Source organism: Punica granatum, chromosome 2 (genome assembly GCF_007655135.1).
Source record: "Punica granatum isolate Tunisia-2019 chromosome 2, ASM765513v2, whole genome shotgun sequence".
NCBI lineage: Eukaryota > Viridiplantae > Streptophyta > Magnoliopsida > Myrtales > Lythraceae > Punica > Punica granatum.
Genome location: NC_045128.1, coordinates 5,247,673 through 5,268,993, shown reverse-complemented (window position 1 = coordinate 5,268,993; position 21,321 = coordinate 5,247,673). Strand labels below are relative to the sequence as shown.

General features: G+C 36.2%; 1 protein-coding gene and 2 long non-coding RNA genes across 6 annotated transcripts; 2 read left to right on the top strand and 1 right to left on the bottom strand.

The window, feature by feature from the left end:
• LOC116194913 (squalene synthase 1-like) lies at positions 1-7,179 on the top strand. 2 transcript variants are annotated; one of them, XR_004154555.1, is made up of 14 exons: positions 1-372; positions 491-533; positions 839-928; positions 1,027-1,105; positions 1,235-1,304; positions 1,410-1,562; positions 1,661-1,765; positions 1,908-2,054; positions 4,139-4,214; positions 4,324-4,412; positions 4,542-4,633; positions 4,853-4,972; positions 6,590-6,656; positions 6,777-7,179. XR_004154555.1 is itself a non-coding variant. In XM_031523831.1 (14 exons), coding segments are annotated over exons 1-14 (1,350 nt in total). In that variant the 5' UTR covers positions 2-81; the 3' UTR covers positions 6,779-7,179. The 2 variants fall into 2 exon arrangements, 1 of the variants encoding a protein (XP_031379691.1); XM_031523831.1 differs by having other exon boundaries at positions 2-372; positions 4,927-4,972.
• A 4,617-nt stretch (positions 7,180-11,796) lies between these two features.
• Positions 11,797-15,901, top strand: LOC116194661. 3 transcript variants are annotated; one of them, XR_004154495.1, is made up of 11 exons: positions 11,797-11,896; positions 12,036-12,194; positions 12,277-12,779; positions 13,221-13,389; positions 13,505-13,712; positions 13,836-13,903; positions 13,981-14,218; positions 14,930-15,015; positions 15,193-15,292; positions 15,374-15,558; positions 15,738-15,901. It is a non-coding gene; the product is annotated as an uncharacterized LOC116194661 (long non-coding RNA). The 3 variants fall into 3 exon arrangements; XR_004154496.1 differs by having other exon boundaries at positions 12,277-12,748; positions 15,193-15,558; XR_004154494.1 differs by having other exon boundaries at positions 15,193-15,558.
• A 2,919-nt stretch (positions 15,902-18,820) lies between these two features.
• Positions 18,821-21,119, bottom strand: LOC116195218. Its single transcript, XR_004154599.1, has 3 exons — positions 20,902-21,119; positions 19,883-19,951; positions 18,821-19,171 (listed from the first exon to the last, which is right to left on the bottom strand). It is a non-coding gene; the product is annotated as an uncharacterized LOC116195218 (long non-coding RNA).
• Positions 21,120-21,321: the final 202 nt, after the last annotated feature.

The following is a 21,321-nucleotide window of genomic DNA, read 5'->3' as shown; positions in this document are numbered from 1 at the left end:
CAATCATTCTCGTAGCTTGGCCAAGGAAAAACAGAGATCATTTTCGCTGAGAGACAGAGACAGAGACAGAGAGCTGCGGGGATGGGTGGTTTGTGGGAGATACTGAAGAGAGAGCGAGAGAGAGTCGCAGCGATGGGTGGTTTTTGGGAGTGCGGTGAGATAGCGGAAATGATAGGTGGCTTGTGGGAGACACTGATGCATCCAGACGAAATCTACCTGTTGATAAAACTGGGACTGCGGATCTGCACATCAGAGAATCGAACACCTCCTGAGTCACAGTTGGCCTTCTGCTACAAAGTGATCCCAAAGATCACCCTCGCCTACAGGCTCGTCCCCTCCCTTGAGCAGGTCGACCCTAAGATGGTGAATGCTGTGAGTAACAGACTACATAAACAAAAAACAAGACATATATGGGTTTTGGTCTTAATGTTCTAATTTTCTCGCCAAATTAGAAAGAATAAGATGTTTGCATTGGTTATGTGCATCACAGGTGGCGATCTTTTACTTTGTTCTTCGCGCTCTCGATACTGTGGGTTTGTTCCTTGATCCGATCTTCAACTGTCATTTCAATTTATCTCTTCTATTATAAAACCTGAACGGACGTCTTTAGTCTCATATTTAGTTTCCTAAAATGTTTCCAGAGTTTATAAAGAGAAAAAGAAGTGTTACAAGGGAAGAAGTCTCACTTTGTTGTTTCTAAATAATGTTTACCTCTTCTACCAAAAAAACAAAAAAAAACCAAAAGAAATGTCGAACTGATTGGATTGTTTGATTATGTTAAGATTGACTGAACAGTCAGCCTGCTTATATTTGTTTTTACCTTTCTTCTTAATAACAGAGGATGATATGAGCTTGTCTTCAGAAGTAAAAAAACAGATCCTCGAAAATTTCCACAATCACCTCTACGACCATGACTGGCACTTCTCCTGTGAGCCGCACTTCCAATTCCTGACCCCGTAGATCAACTTCTTTAATAAGATGCTACCATTGATGATATATGTGTGACATATTTCGTTCTGCCGGCAGGTGGTTCATCTAAATATCACAGAGCCCTCATGGACCAATTCCATCTCATCCGACAAGCTTTCTTGGAGCTCGATAATAGGTTGCACATGAGAAACGTCGCTGGAAGCATGCATATATGTTGATGCTATCATTTATTTACTAAAAAATTTCATAAATTCAGTTTGATGGTTTGGTTCGGTATTAGTTATAGTACTTATAACATTTGCAGTTATCAAGAGGTGATCAAGGATGTTACTAAAACAATGGGAGCAGGAATGGCAACATTCATAGACAAGGAGGTAATTTGGTCAATTTTCAGTTCATTTCGTTATTCATCGAAACCTTTCTGCTAATTAATTAAGTTAGAGAAATCTATACACATCTCTATCGGTAATTGTTGGCAGATTGTGACGATCAAAGACTGGAACGAGTATGGCCACTATGTTGCTGGAATTGTTGCGGTTGCGCTACTCAAAATGTACTTTCAACCCTCAAGAATCGAAGACTTAGATTCAGAATATAATCTGATGGCCTACTCCTGTGCCATATTTGTTATGGTAATTAATTACCATAATTTTACTTTACTATAGCAAATTACTCTCTCTTGTACGTGTTGTCATCATAATATAGCAAACGATTAATTATATTATTGCAGAAAGTAGATATGATTCAAGACTATCTCCAAGATATTAATGAGATTCCTAGTCCGCGTATGTTCTGGCCCCGCGAGATTTGGAGCAAGTACGTGTATAAATTGGAGGTGCGTGCAATTAATTTTTTTTTCCCAAGGTTAACATGTAATTATTTCATTATGTATAGATAGTGTATCAATATACAATTGTGAATTACGAATTGTGTCTCTTCTGAAAAGGAAGATCAGCTCTCCAAATTAATGTTTACAGGACTTGAAGTACGAGGAGAACTCTGTCAAGGCAGTCCAGTGCCTAAACGACATGGTCACGAGCAGTCTGGTCCATGCGGAAGATTGCTTGAAGTTCTTGTCGGCTTCGGTTGATCCTTCCGTGTTTCAAGTTGGCGCATTCATTCTGGTACATCACTAAAGTATTCAGCTGAAAGCATATTACCTCTCAATCAAAGAATTATACCCATAGAGTAGTTTAGAAAATTAGACTCACTTCAAGAAATTGGGCTATTCACGAGGAAGATTTTCCGTGGAAAAATTACCTTGGAAATTTTTAACGAATTTCCCTCAGGAATTCAGTATAAAAATTTTCAAAATTAAATTAAATATATAATTTTATGTTAAAACATACTATAAATATAGAAAATTACATTTACCCCCTAAACTATTGGCGGGAAGCCGTTTTACCCCTAAACTATTATTTGGGCACATTTGCCCCCTTAACTATCTTGGAAGGAAAATGTGCACCCCCACCCCATAAATTTTTTTTTCTCTGGGTTCACATGCACTCCACATGACCCTTTTGTCCTTCTGCCGGCCACTGCCCATCTAGTGACAACCTAGGATGTCGACGACCTCATGGGGGTGGGTGGTGGCCTAGGGAGACCCCTACATTGAGAGAGAGATTTGGGGAGTCGGGAGGCCACCACCCACCTCCACAAGGTTGTCGGCATCACGGGTGTTCGTCGATGACCACCTGTGGGTGGGTGGCGATCCCCTGACCATTGGATCGATCTCTCCCTCTCTCTCCTCTTGTAGTGTCTCTCTTTCTTGGTTTTCTTCCCCCGATTTGGGGGGTCAGCCACCACCCATCCCATGAGGTTGTCGGCGTTCCGCTGTCCATCGCCCATCCCCATGCGGCTGGCAGTGACTACTTGGGATGCCGACAAGCTCATTAGGAATGGTGACGATGGTGGCAACCTCCCGACCCCCCATTTCTTCTTGTGTTGCGCCATTATTGGTTCTATATCAATTAAAAAGACGAAAAAGGCATTGAAAGTCTTAGCCAGGTCGCATTCTTTCTTGGATTTTCAAAAAAGAAGTTTAAAAAAGAAATCAAAATTTCTTTTCCAGGTTCACGTGCATTGCATGTGATCCTTCCACCTATTTTGACAGATTTTGTAATGGTGGGAGCACATTTTTGCTCAACAATAGTTGAGGAGGCAAATGTGCCGAAATAATAATTTAGGTGGTAAAAGGGCTCCGAGCCAATAGTTTAGGGGTCAAAAGGTAATTTCCCTTATAAATAATATAAGCTCTACACTTAATGAACAAGAAAACGAGGATGTCTTTTTTTTTCTCATTTATAATGAAAGTTTATGAGCCTAATACAATAAAATAAAAATTCTAATATTGATAAAAAGATTTAGTTGGTCTTATAACAAGTATTGAATCTGAAATCTTTTGTGACTAGGTGAAGGTATGAACTGTAGCGTTATACTCTCTTTGATAAAATAATAATATCTTAGATGGTGTGATGCGCGAGTGCCAAAAAAATTGCCCAGGATTTAAAGTACATTTTTTATCCCACTGAAAAAAATATTAATTTTTATATAAAAAATTCTAGGAACTTTTTTCCATAGTAACTTTTGGTTGTAACTATATCTTAAAGTTGGTAATAGAAAACTGGGCTTGCAAGTATAAAAGGAAAGGGTATATTTGACATTTGATTAAATAGGTGTTTAATCTTTAATGATTGACTAAGCATATAAGGTAAATTATGATTGATTATCCTATATCCTTAGGGCATAGGCTAGAAAAATCCAATAATAAATAATATAAACTGTATATAATGAACACAAAAGAAACACAGCCCTGATAGAATGCCTAGATTTGAGTCTCATTGGCCGCGAGAATAATTGTAGCGCCTAAATTAAAAAAAATATATAATTTCTCAAGAGAAATGGAATTTTCAGAGCATTCCGAGGGAATGGTTTTTCAGAGGGATTCTTTTCCCATAGAAATCCATCATAATTCCCTCGGAAATCGACCAATTATTAATTAGGTTCGCCATTCTAGTCGGAGGATTGAGCTACAGGCTGAAAACTTGTATCTGTTTTCAGGCTTTATATAGTGATAACATGTTTTCTCGAGTTTTGTTTCTTGAGGGTTTCATTTAGTTTCCCCAATTGCTCGCATCGAATAGATCGTCTGAAAAATGGGGCCAAACTTTATTCGTATTTTCTGGGCAATCCCTCATGATTTCTATAGGTTCAGCAATTTGGAACATTGGCGTTATGCTACAACAATATCAATGTCTTCAGATCCAAAGTTGGCCCGAGACTGGGTAATGAATGACTACTTCCACCTATTTGTTTTTCTGCCTTTCCCTATTATAATCTATAATCAGTTCTATTCTGATCAGTGAAAACATGTACTTCCATAAACATATATAGGCCTTAATGCGAAGATCATCGAGAGAACGAGAACAATGTCCGACGTATATGGTGCCTTCTTCGAGTTCTGCAACTTGATGAAGTCCAAGGTGCTTCAAGTCTTCATCAATTGAGAACACTCCAATCATTCTTTTATTTTTCGTTATATATATTACCACTAATTTTGCTGAATGCTGCAGAAGGCAAATTTGATGCGTACTTTCCAATTAATGTAATAGGTTGATAAACATGACCCAAATGCGACGGAAACAGTGAGCAGACTTGAAGCCATTCAAAAAATCTGCATGGACTCGGGGATGCTAAATTACAGGTTTGTGTATGCGTATACGTTATGTACGTTTTTTAACAATTTCTAGAGAGAACTGATCATTTTCATCTTTTCTTTCTGTATATTTTGTTATATATAAATCCCGGTAGCTTGGCACACTTAATGCTTTGATGATTGTATGTAATGGGTCATCCAGTATCATTGTCTTCATTGTTATCTTTGTGCTAAACCGTAACACTTAGGGGTTATGGCCTACCGCAGTTCTTGTGTGGCATCCGATCGACAAATTGCGGCGAGGTCTTTCTCTGATGATTTGTTCTCGATTTTCTCTTCAGGAAGTTTTATATCATAAGAAGTCAGAAAGGCTACAATTCAATTTTGGTGAGTTAATTCAGCGGTACTTATTGAAAATTGTTCTTGCTATTTGCGTCCTTACTATGATACTAGTTTATCTTAAGGTTGCAAATTAGGCTTTCAACAATTTGCAACCATAAATTGCATTTATGCCACTATCTTCTAAATGACTTTCAGTGTGGACTAGAGGGACTTTGCTCTTAAACTCTTTCATGTCATTTGACTTTTCTCTATTTTTTTATAATTATTTTTCCCAATTTCAAAGATAAAGTTTGTCATCATCAATATACTATACTAGGTTAAAAGAATTTTATATTAAGAAGTTAAATATGAAAAAGATAAATAATATGAATTTATAGTTTATATTGATATGCAAAAGGTTTATTTTTTATTCAATTCATAAATAAAGAATTTATATAATAAATTCATTTATATACACCATTTCAACTATAAATTTTATCTCTATGAGAATAATTTGAAAATTTGAAAAATTTAAAATATTTAATTTTTTATTTGATGAAAGAATGATAATTATAGAATTTATAATTTTAGTATTTGATTGTACTTTATTCTTCTAATATTAAGTTTTATGAATTTGAATAATCTTAGATGAAATGATCCAATCATTTTGATGGGAAATTTACTTAATTAAATTTAATAAAATTAGCTATAATACTTCTAAAATTTATATAATGCAGTCAATGTAAATAAATTAAGAATAATGTGCATTTAGTAATATTAATCTATATATATACTTCTCTTTGTAAGAATAATTTGTATTACGTTTATTTATCATATTGAAAATTATCAATGTAAAATATTTCTATATTAATTAATTGAGTAGAATTAACATATGTATAATTATTGTGTACTTATTGAAAATGATGCAATTATGTTAATATGAATTAATTATATAAATATTTAAATTAAATTAATTTCAAACATTCCATAATTTGATCATAACATGTTACTTATTTTACTATTCTACCCCTATTTATTAGTTTGTAGTCAAGTTTATATATATATAGAGAGAGAGAGAGATTAATTCACTGAATACTCTAACATAATCATCAAAATTGTATATAAAACATAAATATCAGTCTAATAAAATTAGAAGTGCCAGTTACAATTTTTATTCATAGGTTTCACTTTCTAATATTATATGCTTCTTGGTTATATTTTAAAATTTCAATAATTTATTTGCTCATTATTGCTTACTTTTGATAAAAAATAATATATTCCATTATTAGTATTTAACTATTTTCAAATTATATTATGTTTATGATTTTGAAATCGTATTTTTATTCTTATAATTTTTCAATTGCATTTATTTTTTAAAATTATATTATGTTTATAATTTGTAAAATAGTATTTGCATTCTTATAATTTTCAATTGCATTAATTGGCTTGCATTTATTGTTTTCAAGTAAATTCTACTATATATATTGATAGATAGATAGATAGATAGATTACCATTGCAGTTGGAAAGACTACCGACTATAATTAATGATCGGGCAAACCCCGACATTTGGAATTAGTTAATAGGGTAAATTACATCGAGCCCACCTGCATTTTATTAATGAAATCTATTAAATTACAAGTATTTTTTTTATATATTCATCATTTGATTTTTGTCTCATGTAGATTGTGGGGCTTTCGGTGCTAATCCTGTCAATCGTTGCTTATTTATCAGCTCGTCGTCTTGTTATTTGTAAGTTTTGTGACAGCCGGTAAAGATCAGCTTATACATTCTTGTTTACTTTTACTATAAGTATCAGTCCAATAATTCTAACGATTCCTGTTCTCTGATTATAGAGTTTTATTTGCCCAGGAAATCTTTTTTTTAAGGTAGATTTGCCCAGGAAATCTTCGAAGGGCGGTTACGTCACTGCTTAATATGTCTCATAGAAATAAAGGGATAAGAGAGATGTTGATGATAATCTAATGCTGAGCCTTTGGATTCCATGTCAACGTTGCATCGACCCCTGCTTCTCATCCTTATTGTTGGTTTAATTGTAATGAATAAATGTAAGATAACGTGTGCCATGCAAATTCCGAATTGATGCACTAGCTGTTAATTAATTATATGTATTGAGGTGTCTTGATATTACTTACAATAGAACGCTAAGCAATTCTTAGATTTCTCCATTGAATTTTTGTGAGTTTTCCTCAGTGAAGATGAGGAATATTCACAGAACCATAAGAACACAACATTCTGACCATTCACTTCGAAATCGAAGATGTGCAATATTCCAATCTGTTTTTTTTTAATTGAGATTTAGCCTTAGTTTTGTAGAATTTCTTTTCTTTTTCTCTCTGTTTGTCATCCAGTCTCGTGGGTCCGTTATGGTTTCAATTTTGCTTAAATGAACAATTTTTCGCGTCAGTGATCAGCAAGGAAACAAAATTATAGATAACACACGATAGAGTACATAGAAAAGGTATGCTTTTATTTATGAATCATTATAGCTTTCCTCTAATGCATGTAACAAAGTCTGTTCATTCCAGCCTATAGAATTATTCTCACTCGTTTTACTATTTATTGTGTTCAGTTCTGTCGGGTTTGGTGCAGACGTAATTGCAATTGCAGAAAGCATATGCAGCCAGGCGTTAATTGAATATTATAGGATGCTCAACTTTATGAATTGATTCAATCTTCACATAGTATTTCAATAGCTTTGGGCTGTCTCTTGTGATTGCCGTTCAAAAGAAGAGTGTATTTTAGTTCAAGGTGATCACGTCTTGGTGAAGATTTTAGTTATTTCCAGTGTATAAATGTATAATCACGGAAAACTCGGGGTAATGAGATCAATTCTGTTTGAGAACATACAAGAATTCTAACTACGTTCCATACATCAGAGTGTGCATTCATGGAAGAACTACAATTATTGGCTGGTCCTCAAAGTTTATGCTGGGGAATGGGGATTGTCGTTGTCGTGTTATATATATCACATATGGAAGGAAAGAAAATCCAGGATATACTGGCAAAGGATCACATCAGTAGCATGCTCTTGCAACAGATTATGGGGATGGTAAAGCTGCGATTTATGTCCATATTTGAGCTGGATTTCAATATGTCCTCGTCCATGTCTGCTAATGGATTGGGTTTATAACTTCTGCAGTTAATTGCATAAGCTTTTATTTATTGTCTTTTCACTTTGAATCAGATCTGCAAGTATTTTTTTTGCTTTGATCAATGAAAATCTCACCAATCATCCCCAATATCAATATATATATATATATATATATATATATATATATATTTGTTTGCCATCTTTCACATTCATATTTCTTTTCTCCTCGTTCTCCTCTTTGGTATTTAGGTAATATGAAGCTACTATGAGTCTCAAAAGAACAACTTCTTGAAGATAGGGCGAAACTTAAAATGACTCAATAAAATTGTGCCATATAAAATGTTTTTTTTTTGAGAGTTTATGATACGTATTGTTAGGCACATGATAGTTATGTACAAATATAGATACCACACGAATTAGTTGTTGTTATCAACGATCAATGAGAAATATCTATCTAACTGATAATGTAATTAAAGACAGTTTAATTTATTGATGTTTAATTTAAACATTTGAACATAGGCGTTAGATGAAAACCCGCACGTTGCACGGACAATTACTAAGTTAACGATAGAAATCTTGAAATGTCAAAACTTATTCGTATTGTTAATTAAAGCTGGAATGAATATTTTATTAAAACAATCAATATCGAAAAAATTAGTTTGAAAAAGAAATTACTTTCAAAAATTCATTCTACAAAATTAAAATTCAACCAAAGAATAAAAATAAATCAATAAAACTAACTGAAAGTTAATGGAGAAAATATTTCTATATTATGAAAAAATATTAAAAAAGAAATATTCAAAATATATAAATCAGACAAGTCTTATTATTACAAAAGCGACATCCATAATGAAACTCGAATAGAAATCATGTCAAAACAATTAATATCGAAACAGTCAATCTCGAATAAAGTTCATTCAATAAATCAAAATTCAATCAATTAAAACAATCAAAATATCAAAGCAATTAGTTTGAAATTTGCATTAAAAAATTCTATCCGTGAATCAAAATTCAACCATAAAGAAAAACAATTTGGAGAAGAAAATGGAAAGAGATTTGGAATTATATATAGAATATTGTTCTCCTTTAACCGATACTCGGCTAGGCATGGGACTACATATACACAAAAGGTTGAATTATCAAAAAATGATAAATGTATATATTTAATATATTTAATCTATATATACTAACCATTATAATCTATATATATATATATATATATATATGCCATCTCTATATATTTTGTTGAGGCAACTATATTTTATATAGAACAATGCAAATTATTGTAATGCTTATTGAGCTATATTCTATTATAATCTAAATATTAAGAGATGTATATATATAATCTATTGCATATTTGATGCGGTAGAAGACCTGGCAAGTCGGTACCTGGAGAAAAATAGGTTATGACGACTCTATTTCGAAGGAAACGGCCTCCGGAGCAAAACTCACCGCTTTGCCGTGATTTTTCGATATTTAAGGCAAATTCCATCGTTTAGGGCCTCAAACAGGCAATTTATGTTAATTAGGGTGTTTTTGTAATTTTTGGAAAGTTTAGTTCTTTTATGCAATTTAGGTTTATTAATACCTATTTAAGCCTTCTGTAAGCCCTAAGGCAAGAGAGTCGTCTTTTCAGATTATTAATAAAATTCAGAGCTTTCTTGCTTTGTCCAATCTCGGATCGATTTGAGTTTGATGCCTATTTCCTGGTATTCGTAGAATCAACAGGTATAGAAGGTTGTAGTTCCGGTATTCGTGCGCGAATCAACGGGTCTGTGACGGTTACACGCGTTGTACGCTGCGTCAATATTTTGTTCCATTGTATATTTTCCATTGGCATTTTTATGGTTCTTGCTTAAATATTTGTACATTTCTCACTCCCCTTTTTAACCAATGGTTCCTTCCTTAACACATGTTATCTGGGAAAAGATCGATAAGACTCATTTCCATTGTTTCATGGAGAGTTCAAAACTGCTGTCTATAGATCTCGGCAATTAGATTGTTGATCCCTGTCACATCTGATCTGAAAGACACTTTTACGGATAGAAAAAACCAATAAAGAATCTACTGTCATATCATCAATAGTCTCTTTGCATTGCATTCGCTCATTGTACTGTTACCGAATTGAGTTTAATTTCATTGTTTTCTTTTTAAGCTTCTGGCAAACCTCAATCTGCAGAAGAGATGAAGGGCCTTTTCCTCTGCTTCCTACTTCCGATGTTTGGCTAAGAAGCTCTTTTACTGCTGAGTGATCTGACTGTCACGTTTCAGTACTTTTGTCAAGAGGGGGAAGAATGTCTCATTTAATAACTTTGATCAATGAAGCTTGTTCTTATTCCACTCTGCTCCAGGTATATATCGTACATTTGCAAATGGCAAGTTATAACATATAAGACTTCTTTGATATTTAACGAGTAATCAAGATACCGAGTTTTCTTACTCATGGTCTGTTCCATATGTACTTTCTGTAAGTTGTCGAGATCATTTTATCTGAAGCTCTCAAATCCATCTTCTGAAGTCAGGTTTCTGGAAGAGGGACTGATGAATTACTGATTTTGTTGTACAACTTCCGAACTTCAGCATATGTGAAAAGGTTGGATAAATTTTATCTTCAAGATCAGCATTCCCGTTCCAGGTATAGCTTCTTCTTCTTCTTCTGTCGCCTCTTATTTCTTTCCTTTAAGATTTTCTCGTCCCATGATGATAACATGGTCAGTAGCAAGAAATAATCTTATCAATTTTTGTCCTTTATTTTCTGACAGATGGAAAAGGCTTTGTCACTCGTTATGTGGCCGGATGCATGGAGAGATGTTCTCGGGGACAAATAGTGTAACCTCCCAAGCTACATTCTTTCCATGCTTTCTGCACTTTGTTTTGCTGGCACTCATTGTTCCTCGTCAATGCAGCCAGTTTGAAGGCAAGGCACTAGCGCGCCCATCCCATCGGTTGTCTCCTAACTATAGTAAATATATATACTCAACATGGCTTCATGTAACAACATTACTATATATTTCAATTTTCATCCTATTCTATGATGCGGTCATCATTAACGGGATATTGGTCTTGCAGGGAATATATTAATGGCCACTCAATCAGAATTTGAAAGACACGATTGACACTGCTTGGAGCCTGCATTACGGGATGGTTCATCGAGGCCTGAACAGGTCAGTAAGAGGGAGATTGATTTGGGATCGGTGGCAGGTTCTCCTTAGATTAATCTCTTACTAGTTGTTTGGTGGGCGCAATTTGGGGTCTGTTTAGAGTTTTCTCCTTAACTTCTTCTTTGCGAGTTCACACAAAAATTAGCTTTTGCAACGTCGCCTACCAACTCGTTGTCTTGTTGATTCAGCGTCTTTTGGAACCTTAGAGAACCTGCTCTCTTGATCTCTCTGATTTTTATTGAAGCTCCACCTAAGGCAACCCAACGAGGCAAAAAAACTAGCTGCCTGTCTCATCCCAAGCTCTGTCATCCGACAGGCTGGTATACCTTAAAGATCTCTAGGTTGTTATAGATGAGTTTAATTCATGTTTGTCATAAGTTAGAGTTCTCCCATGAAAAGAATATGTGCGGTGGAAAAGATTGATCTAAATTTGCTTTGTATAGAGATAAATATAATGGCATGGCCTTGCCCACAAACTACTCATACGAGATTCTGCTTTGATACTTCTACCTCATTTCCCGTCCTCGTCAGATGTCGACATTAATTTGTTTATCCATACAAGTGGAGTATTCTTCACCAGCAATCTCTCATCTTTATACTTAATTTTGGTTGTCGAAACAGGATTAACAGAGCAAGGTCCTTCATTAATTAATCTTTGATATGTGGGACATTGCAGATCAAGTTGGCTTGGCCGGCTTGGTGTGGGTCTCGTTCAGGTGTTTTCTCTTAAACTTTTTCTCATTGAGTTTAACTGATTAATCTCTCCATCTACAGTTCCTGTTCCATTTTGGATCTTTTGGAATATCATCCCTCTTTTGGGCGAGTCTCATTTCATATTCTCCGTTTCTGGTATAGGACAGATTACGTTATGCAAAGATAGAATCCGAATTTGCTGAACTCTCGATGCCATCCAGATGTGCATCTAGCTGCTCAATCATCCTTCCCCTCGAAAGGGGACAACCGTTCCGAGTTGTCAGCAGAATAACCACGAATTCATGTTCAGAAGCTTCAAAGGTACGGAATTCTCGATGATGAACATCAGCCAATGCTTTTATTTTTATGGAGAGTTTTGATAATTTACGTAAATCTTTTGTAGGTACTTCGACGGCAGCACCTGTTTGTCGCTCATTCTTCCATGTCGATGGATCTGCTTCTGAAGACACCAGCTGAGATGCTGAAGCAGCTTTATCTTATTGGAGGCTGAGCTGAGCTGCTGTGGAGCTGAATCCCTCTGTTTGTATGCTCAGGCTAGCGTGAAGACATGCCGCCTGATTGTCGTCAATTCAAAGGACCAGCCACTTATGAACTCCGGCAATTGAATTTTTATAGCATAGAGAAAATGGAGACTCTCCCGTGGTGGATTCGGCACCTCTCTAACTTGAAAGAGGGCTCTTTTTACTGCAGAAATCTGATGGCTTTGCCCGAGTGATTTCCCAATCTCACCTCACCCCAAAGTCTTACAGTTTTTGGTGGCAGGAAGGAGCTATCAAGTAGGCGCCCGGAGAATACCGGAGAGGACAGGCCTAAGATTTCCCACATCCAGTTTGTGGATGTATCTGGAGAGTGAAGTAATTCCTCCCTCACTCACTGCCTCCAAAGGTCAATAAATTGTTCATTATCAGTTTTCCATTCATGCTTTAGTATTTGCTTAAAAACATGTACAATTCCCCTGTTTAATTGATTCAATGCTTGCTTCCTTAACATGTGTTGATATATGGGAATACTCACATACATTTTCTACAATAAATTTTAAAAAAAGAATGAGGAAAGGATCGATCAGACTCATTTGAATTGTTTCATGAAGAGTTCGAATTGCTGGCCGTAGGTCTCAGCCATCATTGTTCGCTGTCACATCTGAGTTTCCCCTGCACCACAAATTCTTTCCTTGACTATACCCATTAACATTTTTACGGATAGGAAAAAAAAGGAAAGAATCTGCTGTCATCAATTACTCTCTTTGCATCGTGTTCATTGTTCTTTTACTGAATTTAAGTTCCCTGTCATTTTTTCCCTAAAGTTATGGAAAACCTCAATTTTCAGATGATATATATGAAGGGCCTTCACTCCAACCTATTTACAGTATTTAGCTCAAGCTCTTAAATTGCTGAGTGATCTTGACAGTTGAGGTTCAGTTTTGTCAAGAGTGGACAGTTTAAGTGTCTCATTTACTCGGATCAATGAAGCTAGTTCTTATCCCACTCCAGTCCAGGTATATATCGTACATTTGCAAATCAGAAGTTAAAAGACTCTTAGACATTTAATAGTTAAAGAGAAATTGAGATAGCCAAGTTTTCTGACTCATGGCCCATTTTATCTTCCCTCAGTTGCCTCAAATTTAAAACAGGGCATACATTACTTCCTGTAAGCTGTTGAGATCAAATTATCCCAAGCTCACAAATTCATCTTCCCAAGTCGAGTTTCTGGAAGAGGGACAGGTGAATTGCTGATTTTGTTGGACCAGTTTCCGAACTGCAGAATATGTGAAGACGGTTGGATAAATTTTATCTTAAAACATCACCATTTACATTCCAGGTATAGCTTCTCCTTTATTTGCCGTCTCTGACTTCTTACCATTATGTTTTCCTTGTTCGATGATGCTGACATGGTCAGTACAAAGAAATGATCTTATCAATTTTTGTCCTTTATTTTTTGAAGGATTGAAAGGCTTTGTCACTTTTTCGGTGGCCGAATGTATGGAGAGATGTTCTCAGGGACAAAATAGTGTAACCTCCCGAACTACATTCTTTCCATGCTTTCTGCACTTTATTTTTCTCACACACATTGTTCCTTGTCAATGCAGCCAGTTTGAAGGCAAGGCATCAGCGCACCCAACCCATCAGTCCACTCCTAACTACACACCCACCATGCCTTCATATCACAACATTACTATGTCAATTTTCATCCTATATACACTATGATGTAGTCATAATTAATGGATATTGGTCTTGCAGGCAATGATATGAACGGAAGCTCAATTAAAACACGACTGACGCTGCATAGAGCCTGCATTACGGGATGGTTGATAGAGACTTGAACAGGTCAGTAAGACGGAGATTGGTTTGGGATCGGTGGCAGGTTCCCTAAATTAACCTCTTACCTTTGGGATGTTTTAGAGTGGCTTGGTAGGCACAGTTTGGGGTTCCTTAGGAGTTTTCTACTTTACTTATTTCTTTGCGGGTTCACACAAAATTTAAAGATCTCTACGCTGTTATAGATAAGGAAATTCATGTTTCTTTATAGCTATAAGTTATAGAGAGTCCTCCCATAGAAAGAATATGTAAGGTGGAAAAGAGGATCTAAATTGGTCATGTATAGAGATAAATATAATGGCGCATGGCCTAGCGGAAATGGCCTTGCCCACAAACTAAAAGCTACATCGAAACACCTCGTTTCTTGTCCTTGTCAGACATCGACATTTGCTTATCCATTCAATTGGAGAAGCAACTTCTCGTCTTTATACTTTGAAATTTTGTTGTGGAAATGGGATTAATACCAGAGGAGTGTGTTAATGTGATTGATGAGTGATTTTTAGCCACAACATGGTTCCGGAAATAGCACATGCACTTGTAAGTTGATTACTAAGTTCCCTAAATTAATTCGTAGCCTAGTATGTCAGGCACTTTCCACCTCCTTTTCTATAACTGGCAAGGCCATAGATTATGACACTGCGATGATAAGGTGTGCAACTTCCTTTTTTTTAAAGACTGAAACCATCTGTCTAATACCTCAACTTTACTCTGTTTTAACAGAGAATTGTCCTTCATTAATTAATCCCGGATATGTGTCATGTTGAAGATCAAACTGGCTTGGCTGGGTCAGTGTAAGCCTCGTTCAGGTGCTTTCTCTTAAACCTTTTCTCAAAGGTTTTACATGATTAATCTCTTCATGTGCAGTACCATTTCTTGTAAAGGGCAAATTATGGTATTCAAAGAGAATCTTGCCTTTCTTGTCTTCTATCTTTGACGGAAGCAAAAATAGAATCCAATTTCTGCTAACTCTGAATGCCATCCAGATGTGCCTCTAGCAGTTCAATCATCCTTCCCCTCAAAAGGAGACAACCATTCCGAGTTGTCAGCAAAAGAACCTGGAATTCATGTTCAGATGCTTCAAAGGTGGGGAATTTCCGATGACGAACATCAGCCAATGCTTGTTTTTTACGGAGAGTTTTGATAATTCACGTACATCTTTGGTAGTTACTCCGACGGCAGCACTTGTATGGCTTCTGGTGTCTCCACTTTCAGTTGTTTGTCGCTCATTGTTCCTTGTCAATGGATCTGGTTCTGAGGGCACCAGCTGAGATGCCGAAACAGCTTTATCTCAGTGGAGGCTGAGCTGCTGTGGAGCTGATGGCTCTGTTTGCATGGAGGGAAATAATAAGGTCCATAACAACTCTTTCGCAATTAATCCGACCCCTTCATTCGCATCGTTTTAGGTTCTCTCCGCTTTCCCTTATTCAATGAAAAAACCGGATGAGCCGTTCCAGCGTCTCCATTTCAGATTTGCTGAAGTTTCCTCCTCTCTGTGTCTAGTCAAGTAATTTTAACATTCTGTGAGCAGGTTCTCAGCTTCAGGATTTCGGATCTAGCTCGAGTCACGGTCTAGAGAGGATTCTGTATCGTGGTCACTGTGATCCAAGAGAACATGGTATCTAGCCTCTGGCCTTTTTCTCCACTTTGTTTATAACGTAAATGATGGAGAACGAAAAATGCTGTTTGTTAACAGTGATTTCTTTTACATGTAAAGCTAGCCCGTGCATTGCATGGGTATAATTTATCCTTCCATATGGTCGCGTTACAGTATCTTCAAGTGAATCAAGAGTAAGCTCACATCGGAATTCTAGTGTCACAACAAAGCGATTCCGGAGCAACAACTTTTCCAGCCATGACTCGTCCTGAATTAAGAGTCAGAATTTAATAAACAAACATAAGACATCGCAATCCCAAAGTGGTGGAAACAATTCATATATCTTATGCTGCTCCATGTCATACAGGCATTCCATTTTCAAAAATACCTTCATAACCAAAAAGATTCATAACCAAATGATTGCAAAACAAAGAAACCGAAAATTTCATCAATGAATTATAGTCATTGCTTTCCAACCAAATAAACGAAAAGAAAGAATCCTACAAACCCGATTTGAATTCCGTGGATTACTTTGCAAATCCAAAAGTTTCTAAGAAAGACAAACATAGAAGAACAGTACAAGCCTTTACCACATAATAACTCGACATACAAGCAAAAGAAAGTTAATGAAGCATTCTGAACGAAAAATATTTTTCGCTCTAAAAACTTGAAAAGTTTATTTGAGGGGAAAATCACCAGCATAAACTTATAGGACCATATCATGCGTATCGAGTCATACTTTATCCGGTCATCTGATTTTCCCTAAGCTGAAACATGAGGAAACCATGTTCTACTACCGGTTCTCCATGCAACAGAGGGACATGAGATTGCAAAAAAAACCAGTTTTCCACTCACCGCTATGGCAAACTTCAGCGGGCACTTAACTAACTATGCATCAAAAACTATTCCAGGAAAGTGAAAGGTCGTTGCCTTAAGTCCCCAAGAAAACTAAAAAGCCCCAAAGAGCTGAACTAACAGTAGGGAGCAAATATAAACAGAAATCAAACTACAGTCAAGTCGACCGGTTAGTGTTCTCCGCCCCCGCTAACCTCTCCGGAGTTCTCTAGGCATTTCAATAGAACAGTCTTCGAAGAGAAACAACAGCAGATTAGCGCTATTATGAAACGAAAATCCCCAAGAAGAAAAGAAAGAAACCAATCAAAGAGTTGAGAGGAAAAGGTGCAAGCTTTGATCGCCCCAGAGGTCGAGAAAAGAGAATTGATTGGAAGGTTTCAAAGGGCGTGATGAGAGTCTGGTGGGTACCTTCTCTTTCGGAAAGCTGCTGATGAAGGAAGAGATACCCTCTCCAGTGTCTGGTCTCCACCGAAGAAATGAAGCAAAATATACTTAAATTACTTTTCTTTTTAATATTTTTTCTTCTGTTAATTAAAGGGAGTTTTATTTTTTTTTACAATTATTTACGTCGAAAACAAATGATTATTATTACGCGCAAAAAAAGAGTACATCAGACAAATAATCATATTCGTTGCTTATACTAAAATCTTGTTATCAACTAAGGTGCTTCAATAATTTTTCTAAATATATATATAAGCCGATTTAGAAATTATAGTTTCATTTGCAGTTAAATTGCACTTTGCCTTCCAATCTTTGTGATGAGTTTGGGTTTGCCTCGCGACCTTCAAATTCTTGTGAAGTCCTCCCCAACCTTACCAAAAAATAAGCAATATGACCCCTTGACCAAATTCTGATCAAGATTCCGGCCAAAAGATGGAACATGCCACTCACATGTCTTATTAAAAGGATAAAATAGTTAATTGATTGGATGAAACTAAAAGAAAACTAAATGAACAATCGAACTTGGGAAACATCACCTATGGCCCACAAGCCTTGCTCAAACCGCTGACACAAGGATGAATCAATCCGGCCATTATTAATACAAATACTCATATAAACACATGCAGGTACCAAAAGCGTCTGTTGGAGGAAATCGATGCCAACTAGTCTTACACACGGGCCTTTGCATTTAAATATTTTAACTAATATTTTGTCGAAAAAGAACGAATATCAATGACTTCGAAAATCAAAGAGAATAAATTAATGAAATATATTCAACTTAAAATTTTTAATTTTTAATTCATTACTTACTCTCATAAGCATATAGACTCACTAATGGGAAGTCACAGGGACTGACGATTATGAGCTGAACTATGCTATGTGGAGGTTTCTCCCAAACGAATGAGCAATCTCATTAGAGGAGTCTAAAATAATATATATAATAATAATGGATTTGCACATTCTTTAAAAATGTCAATTTTTAAATACAAAGATAGTACATGAAAAAGACATATACTTTGACTTTTTTTAATAGGTGTCGAAAGGGAATTGACTCAAAACATAGGAAATTATATTTTTTTTATTAACATAAGGTTAAATAAAATTGACAAAATACGAATTTTCCGTTTGCTTTTTTACCCAATTTCGTAAAGGAGCTTATATAGATATAAGAAATTAAACCATCGTTACTAGAAGCTTGCAATTATCAACTCATAATTTTATTTTCTTTTTTTTAAAAGAAATTAATTTAAGAAATTGGGAATTGCAGCAGACTCTTATAAGGTCACATTACAGTATCTTCAAATGGAACAAGAATTTAAATTCACACTCAATTCAATTGCACTCCCAAGGAAGAATCAGATTGGAAGAGCAAAAAAAGGTAAGTTGAGCTATGACTGACCGACTCCTCTTCTGTCTTCGAACTGCAATCACAAAACTTCATTTGCATTGGTTAATGATTTTTTCTGGGTTTATGAATCTCAGAAGTCGTAACCGTAACCGAGATTGGACTGATTTTTTGATCAATCCACAAGCATAGGCTCACGCGATCGATTTCAGAGTCACCATAAAGCAAAACAAAGTTATTTCTTTCATTCTCCTCTTTGGGAACGCGTAAAGTCCTCTCACGGATCTCAGGACAGAGAGAAATGTCCCACAACAGACAGCAAAAGGGAAACATGTTATCCAGGTCAGAACCCGACAGTTTTTATCAGGACCCGAAATTTTAAAAGAGTTTCCCTATATTTCCTCGTTATCCATTGTCATACACACGTTTCATATGTATATAATATGCTTCTATAACACACCAAACCTTTAAACCAACTCGGCAGGCTCTACATAAACATAAAACCAATCTAACAGATTCTAATGTACATATATAACTCTCAAGAGAGTATTCTACTGCAATCATACCACTAAACTAACTAAACAAAAGTTTTAGGTCGTAACATGATTGTAACATTTACGAAAACTTACTACCTATACTATGAGTGGGCCTACTTGCCAAAAATCCTTCGCGCTGATCCCCGTTATCCAAAAGTCCTCCTGTGCGGCTAGTCTAGCTTCTAGCTCATCTGGAAAAATATATGCAGGGGCTGTGAGCTACATCTCAGTGAGTACTATATTCCAAAGTAAAATGAACTAATATGTTAACATCACAATTCACAACAATCAATCACATATATATATATATACACATATTCCACCGTGATATAAAATCCAATACCAACATCATCCTTTCACACAACTCATATGGCAACCAAATCCAAACAATAATAATATAGCCATGTGGTCGCATTGCCTTGCGACAAGTTCTGACGGTACCGTGACCCCGCATATCTCGAAGAAATTATCTGCTCATTCACATATCAGATCTCATAAGCGGGGGCCGCCTATTAACCTCTGGTGGTAAGAGTTGACCTTCATTTATATTCCGTCGGTCCAGCGGCCGATCAGGCCCTTGTTTATATTCCGCCGTGTCCAGCGGCAGCTCAGGCCTCTATTTGTATTTCGCCGGGTCCAACGGCCGATCAAGTCCCTATTTATATTCCGCCGGGTTCGGCGGCCGATCGGACCCCTGTTTATATTCCGCTGGGTCCAGCGGCCGATCAAGCCCCTTTTATAATCCGCCGGGTCCAGCGGTCCCATGGCTATAGTCAAACAATCACAAGCATACTCAATATACACATCAACTATGTCCCGCAATCATTCAGCCACCATTGCCTCTATAACCATATATATATATATATATTTATTATCATTTTACAATGGAAGAAAGTACTCACAAAGACTCCTGAAAATGATAATTTAATGAGTCGAGCCTTCCAGAGGTATAGTCTCAGTCTCTTCAGCCCCTATCAAGTCACAAACATGGTTAGAAAATCAAATATAAATATGTATACATGTTTATGTATTTCCACTGAATCTGTGAATGTGTTACCAGCAATGAAATTGATCTTCATAAAGATTATTTCCACCCACAATAATAGACCAGCAAGTGATCACACCAAAATAGAGGGATTCGAATCCACTTAACAATGCTTGAAGGCAGCACAATGATTCTTCTACCAAAATCTCCACTTCACCCATCATACGAATTTGCATGAGGTTAAGAGTAAGCTAATTTAATTCCATTGGGCTATTGAATAACAGCTTACAAAACGGTTTTTTTTAAGGTGACAGCAAGTAGAACATCGATGGAGAAATAGTTTTCTAAGAAATGATTATAATCTGGAGGGTCTCACTTCCCACACCAAAAGACCCAATTTGATTTAAAACAAACAGATGCAGTGGAAGGAAAATGAATGGGACAACTTTTCCAAAAAATACGCAAGCAAAAATTTCATCGAAAGAATTTCTCGGATTGAAATGGGAAGCCGTTTTATCGGCTGAAATATAAGGATTGACGAAGTATTATCAAGAACTAGGAGCAACAAATCCAGTAAGATGCACTTTTCAGAAAAATCGTGATTTGCATGCCGACATGGGTAGGACAAATCTCTAATCCTTGTCTTTTCTTTTTCCAAAGCTTTATCATAAGAAATTTTTTTTCTGGAACTTCAGAATAGCAAGAACTCAGGGTTGAACAGAGTAACAAGAGCCTCAAATATGGACTACACCATTACCACAGCTGAGAGAAACAGAGCAAACCAAGAGTATTCGGCATAATAACAAGCTCCAAATGTTCAAAGAGGATAGCAAGCAGTAGCATCAAGCAGCACAGATCATAAACTACTCAAAGAAGCATGCAATTAAGCACACAAACTCAACACAAGCCTAAATTCCGAAAATTATCAACACATACCCAACTAATGGCAACCCTGTATATCCTTCCTGGCAAGCTAAACCCAAAGCTCATTCACTCCCTTCTCCCCTTCTCTTTCTCACGCATGCTCTCTCTCTATTTCTGTTCTTCTCTATTTCTCCTATGAATTTTCTTTCCAGTAGAAAGCATAAAGGAATATAAAGGGAAGGAGGGGGTTCAGCAGTCAATGGCGGTGGGAAAAGGCAAAAGCTGCTGAGGAAAAGATAAGGCCACATTGCCCCTTTCTACACTTATCTCTCTTTGCTTTTAATATACAAAATACTTCAGCCACAATAACCACAACATATAATATGCATTTAATATATAAAAAAAATACTTCAGCCACAACTATAATATATAATGTGCATTTATGTTACGTAACCATGCTTGTGCATATGTATATGTGCATATATGCATGTT

What these genes read in the sequence shown, in the direction of transcription:
- LOC116194913 (XM_031523831.1), top strand. Translation starts at nt 82, where the DNA reads ATGGGTGGTTTGTGGGAGATACTGAAGAGAGAGCGAGAGAGAGTCGCA. An exon ending in CCTGTGCCATATTTGTTATG is followed by an intron (nt 1,563 to 1,660) that starts GTAATTAATTAC and finishes ATATTATTGCAG; the next exon opens with AAAGTAGATATGATTCAAGA. An exon ending in CAAAGTTGGCCCGAGACTGG is followed by an intron (nt 4,215 to 4,323) that starts GTAATGAATGAC and finishes AAACATATATAG; the next exon opens with GCCTTAATGCGAAGATCATC.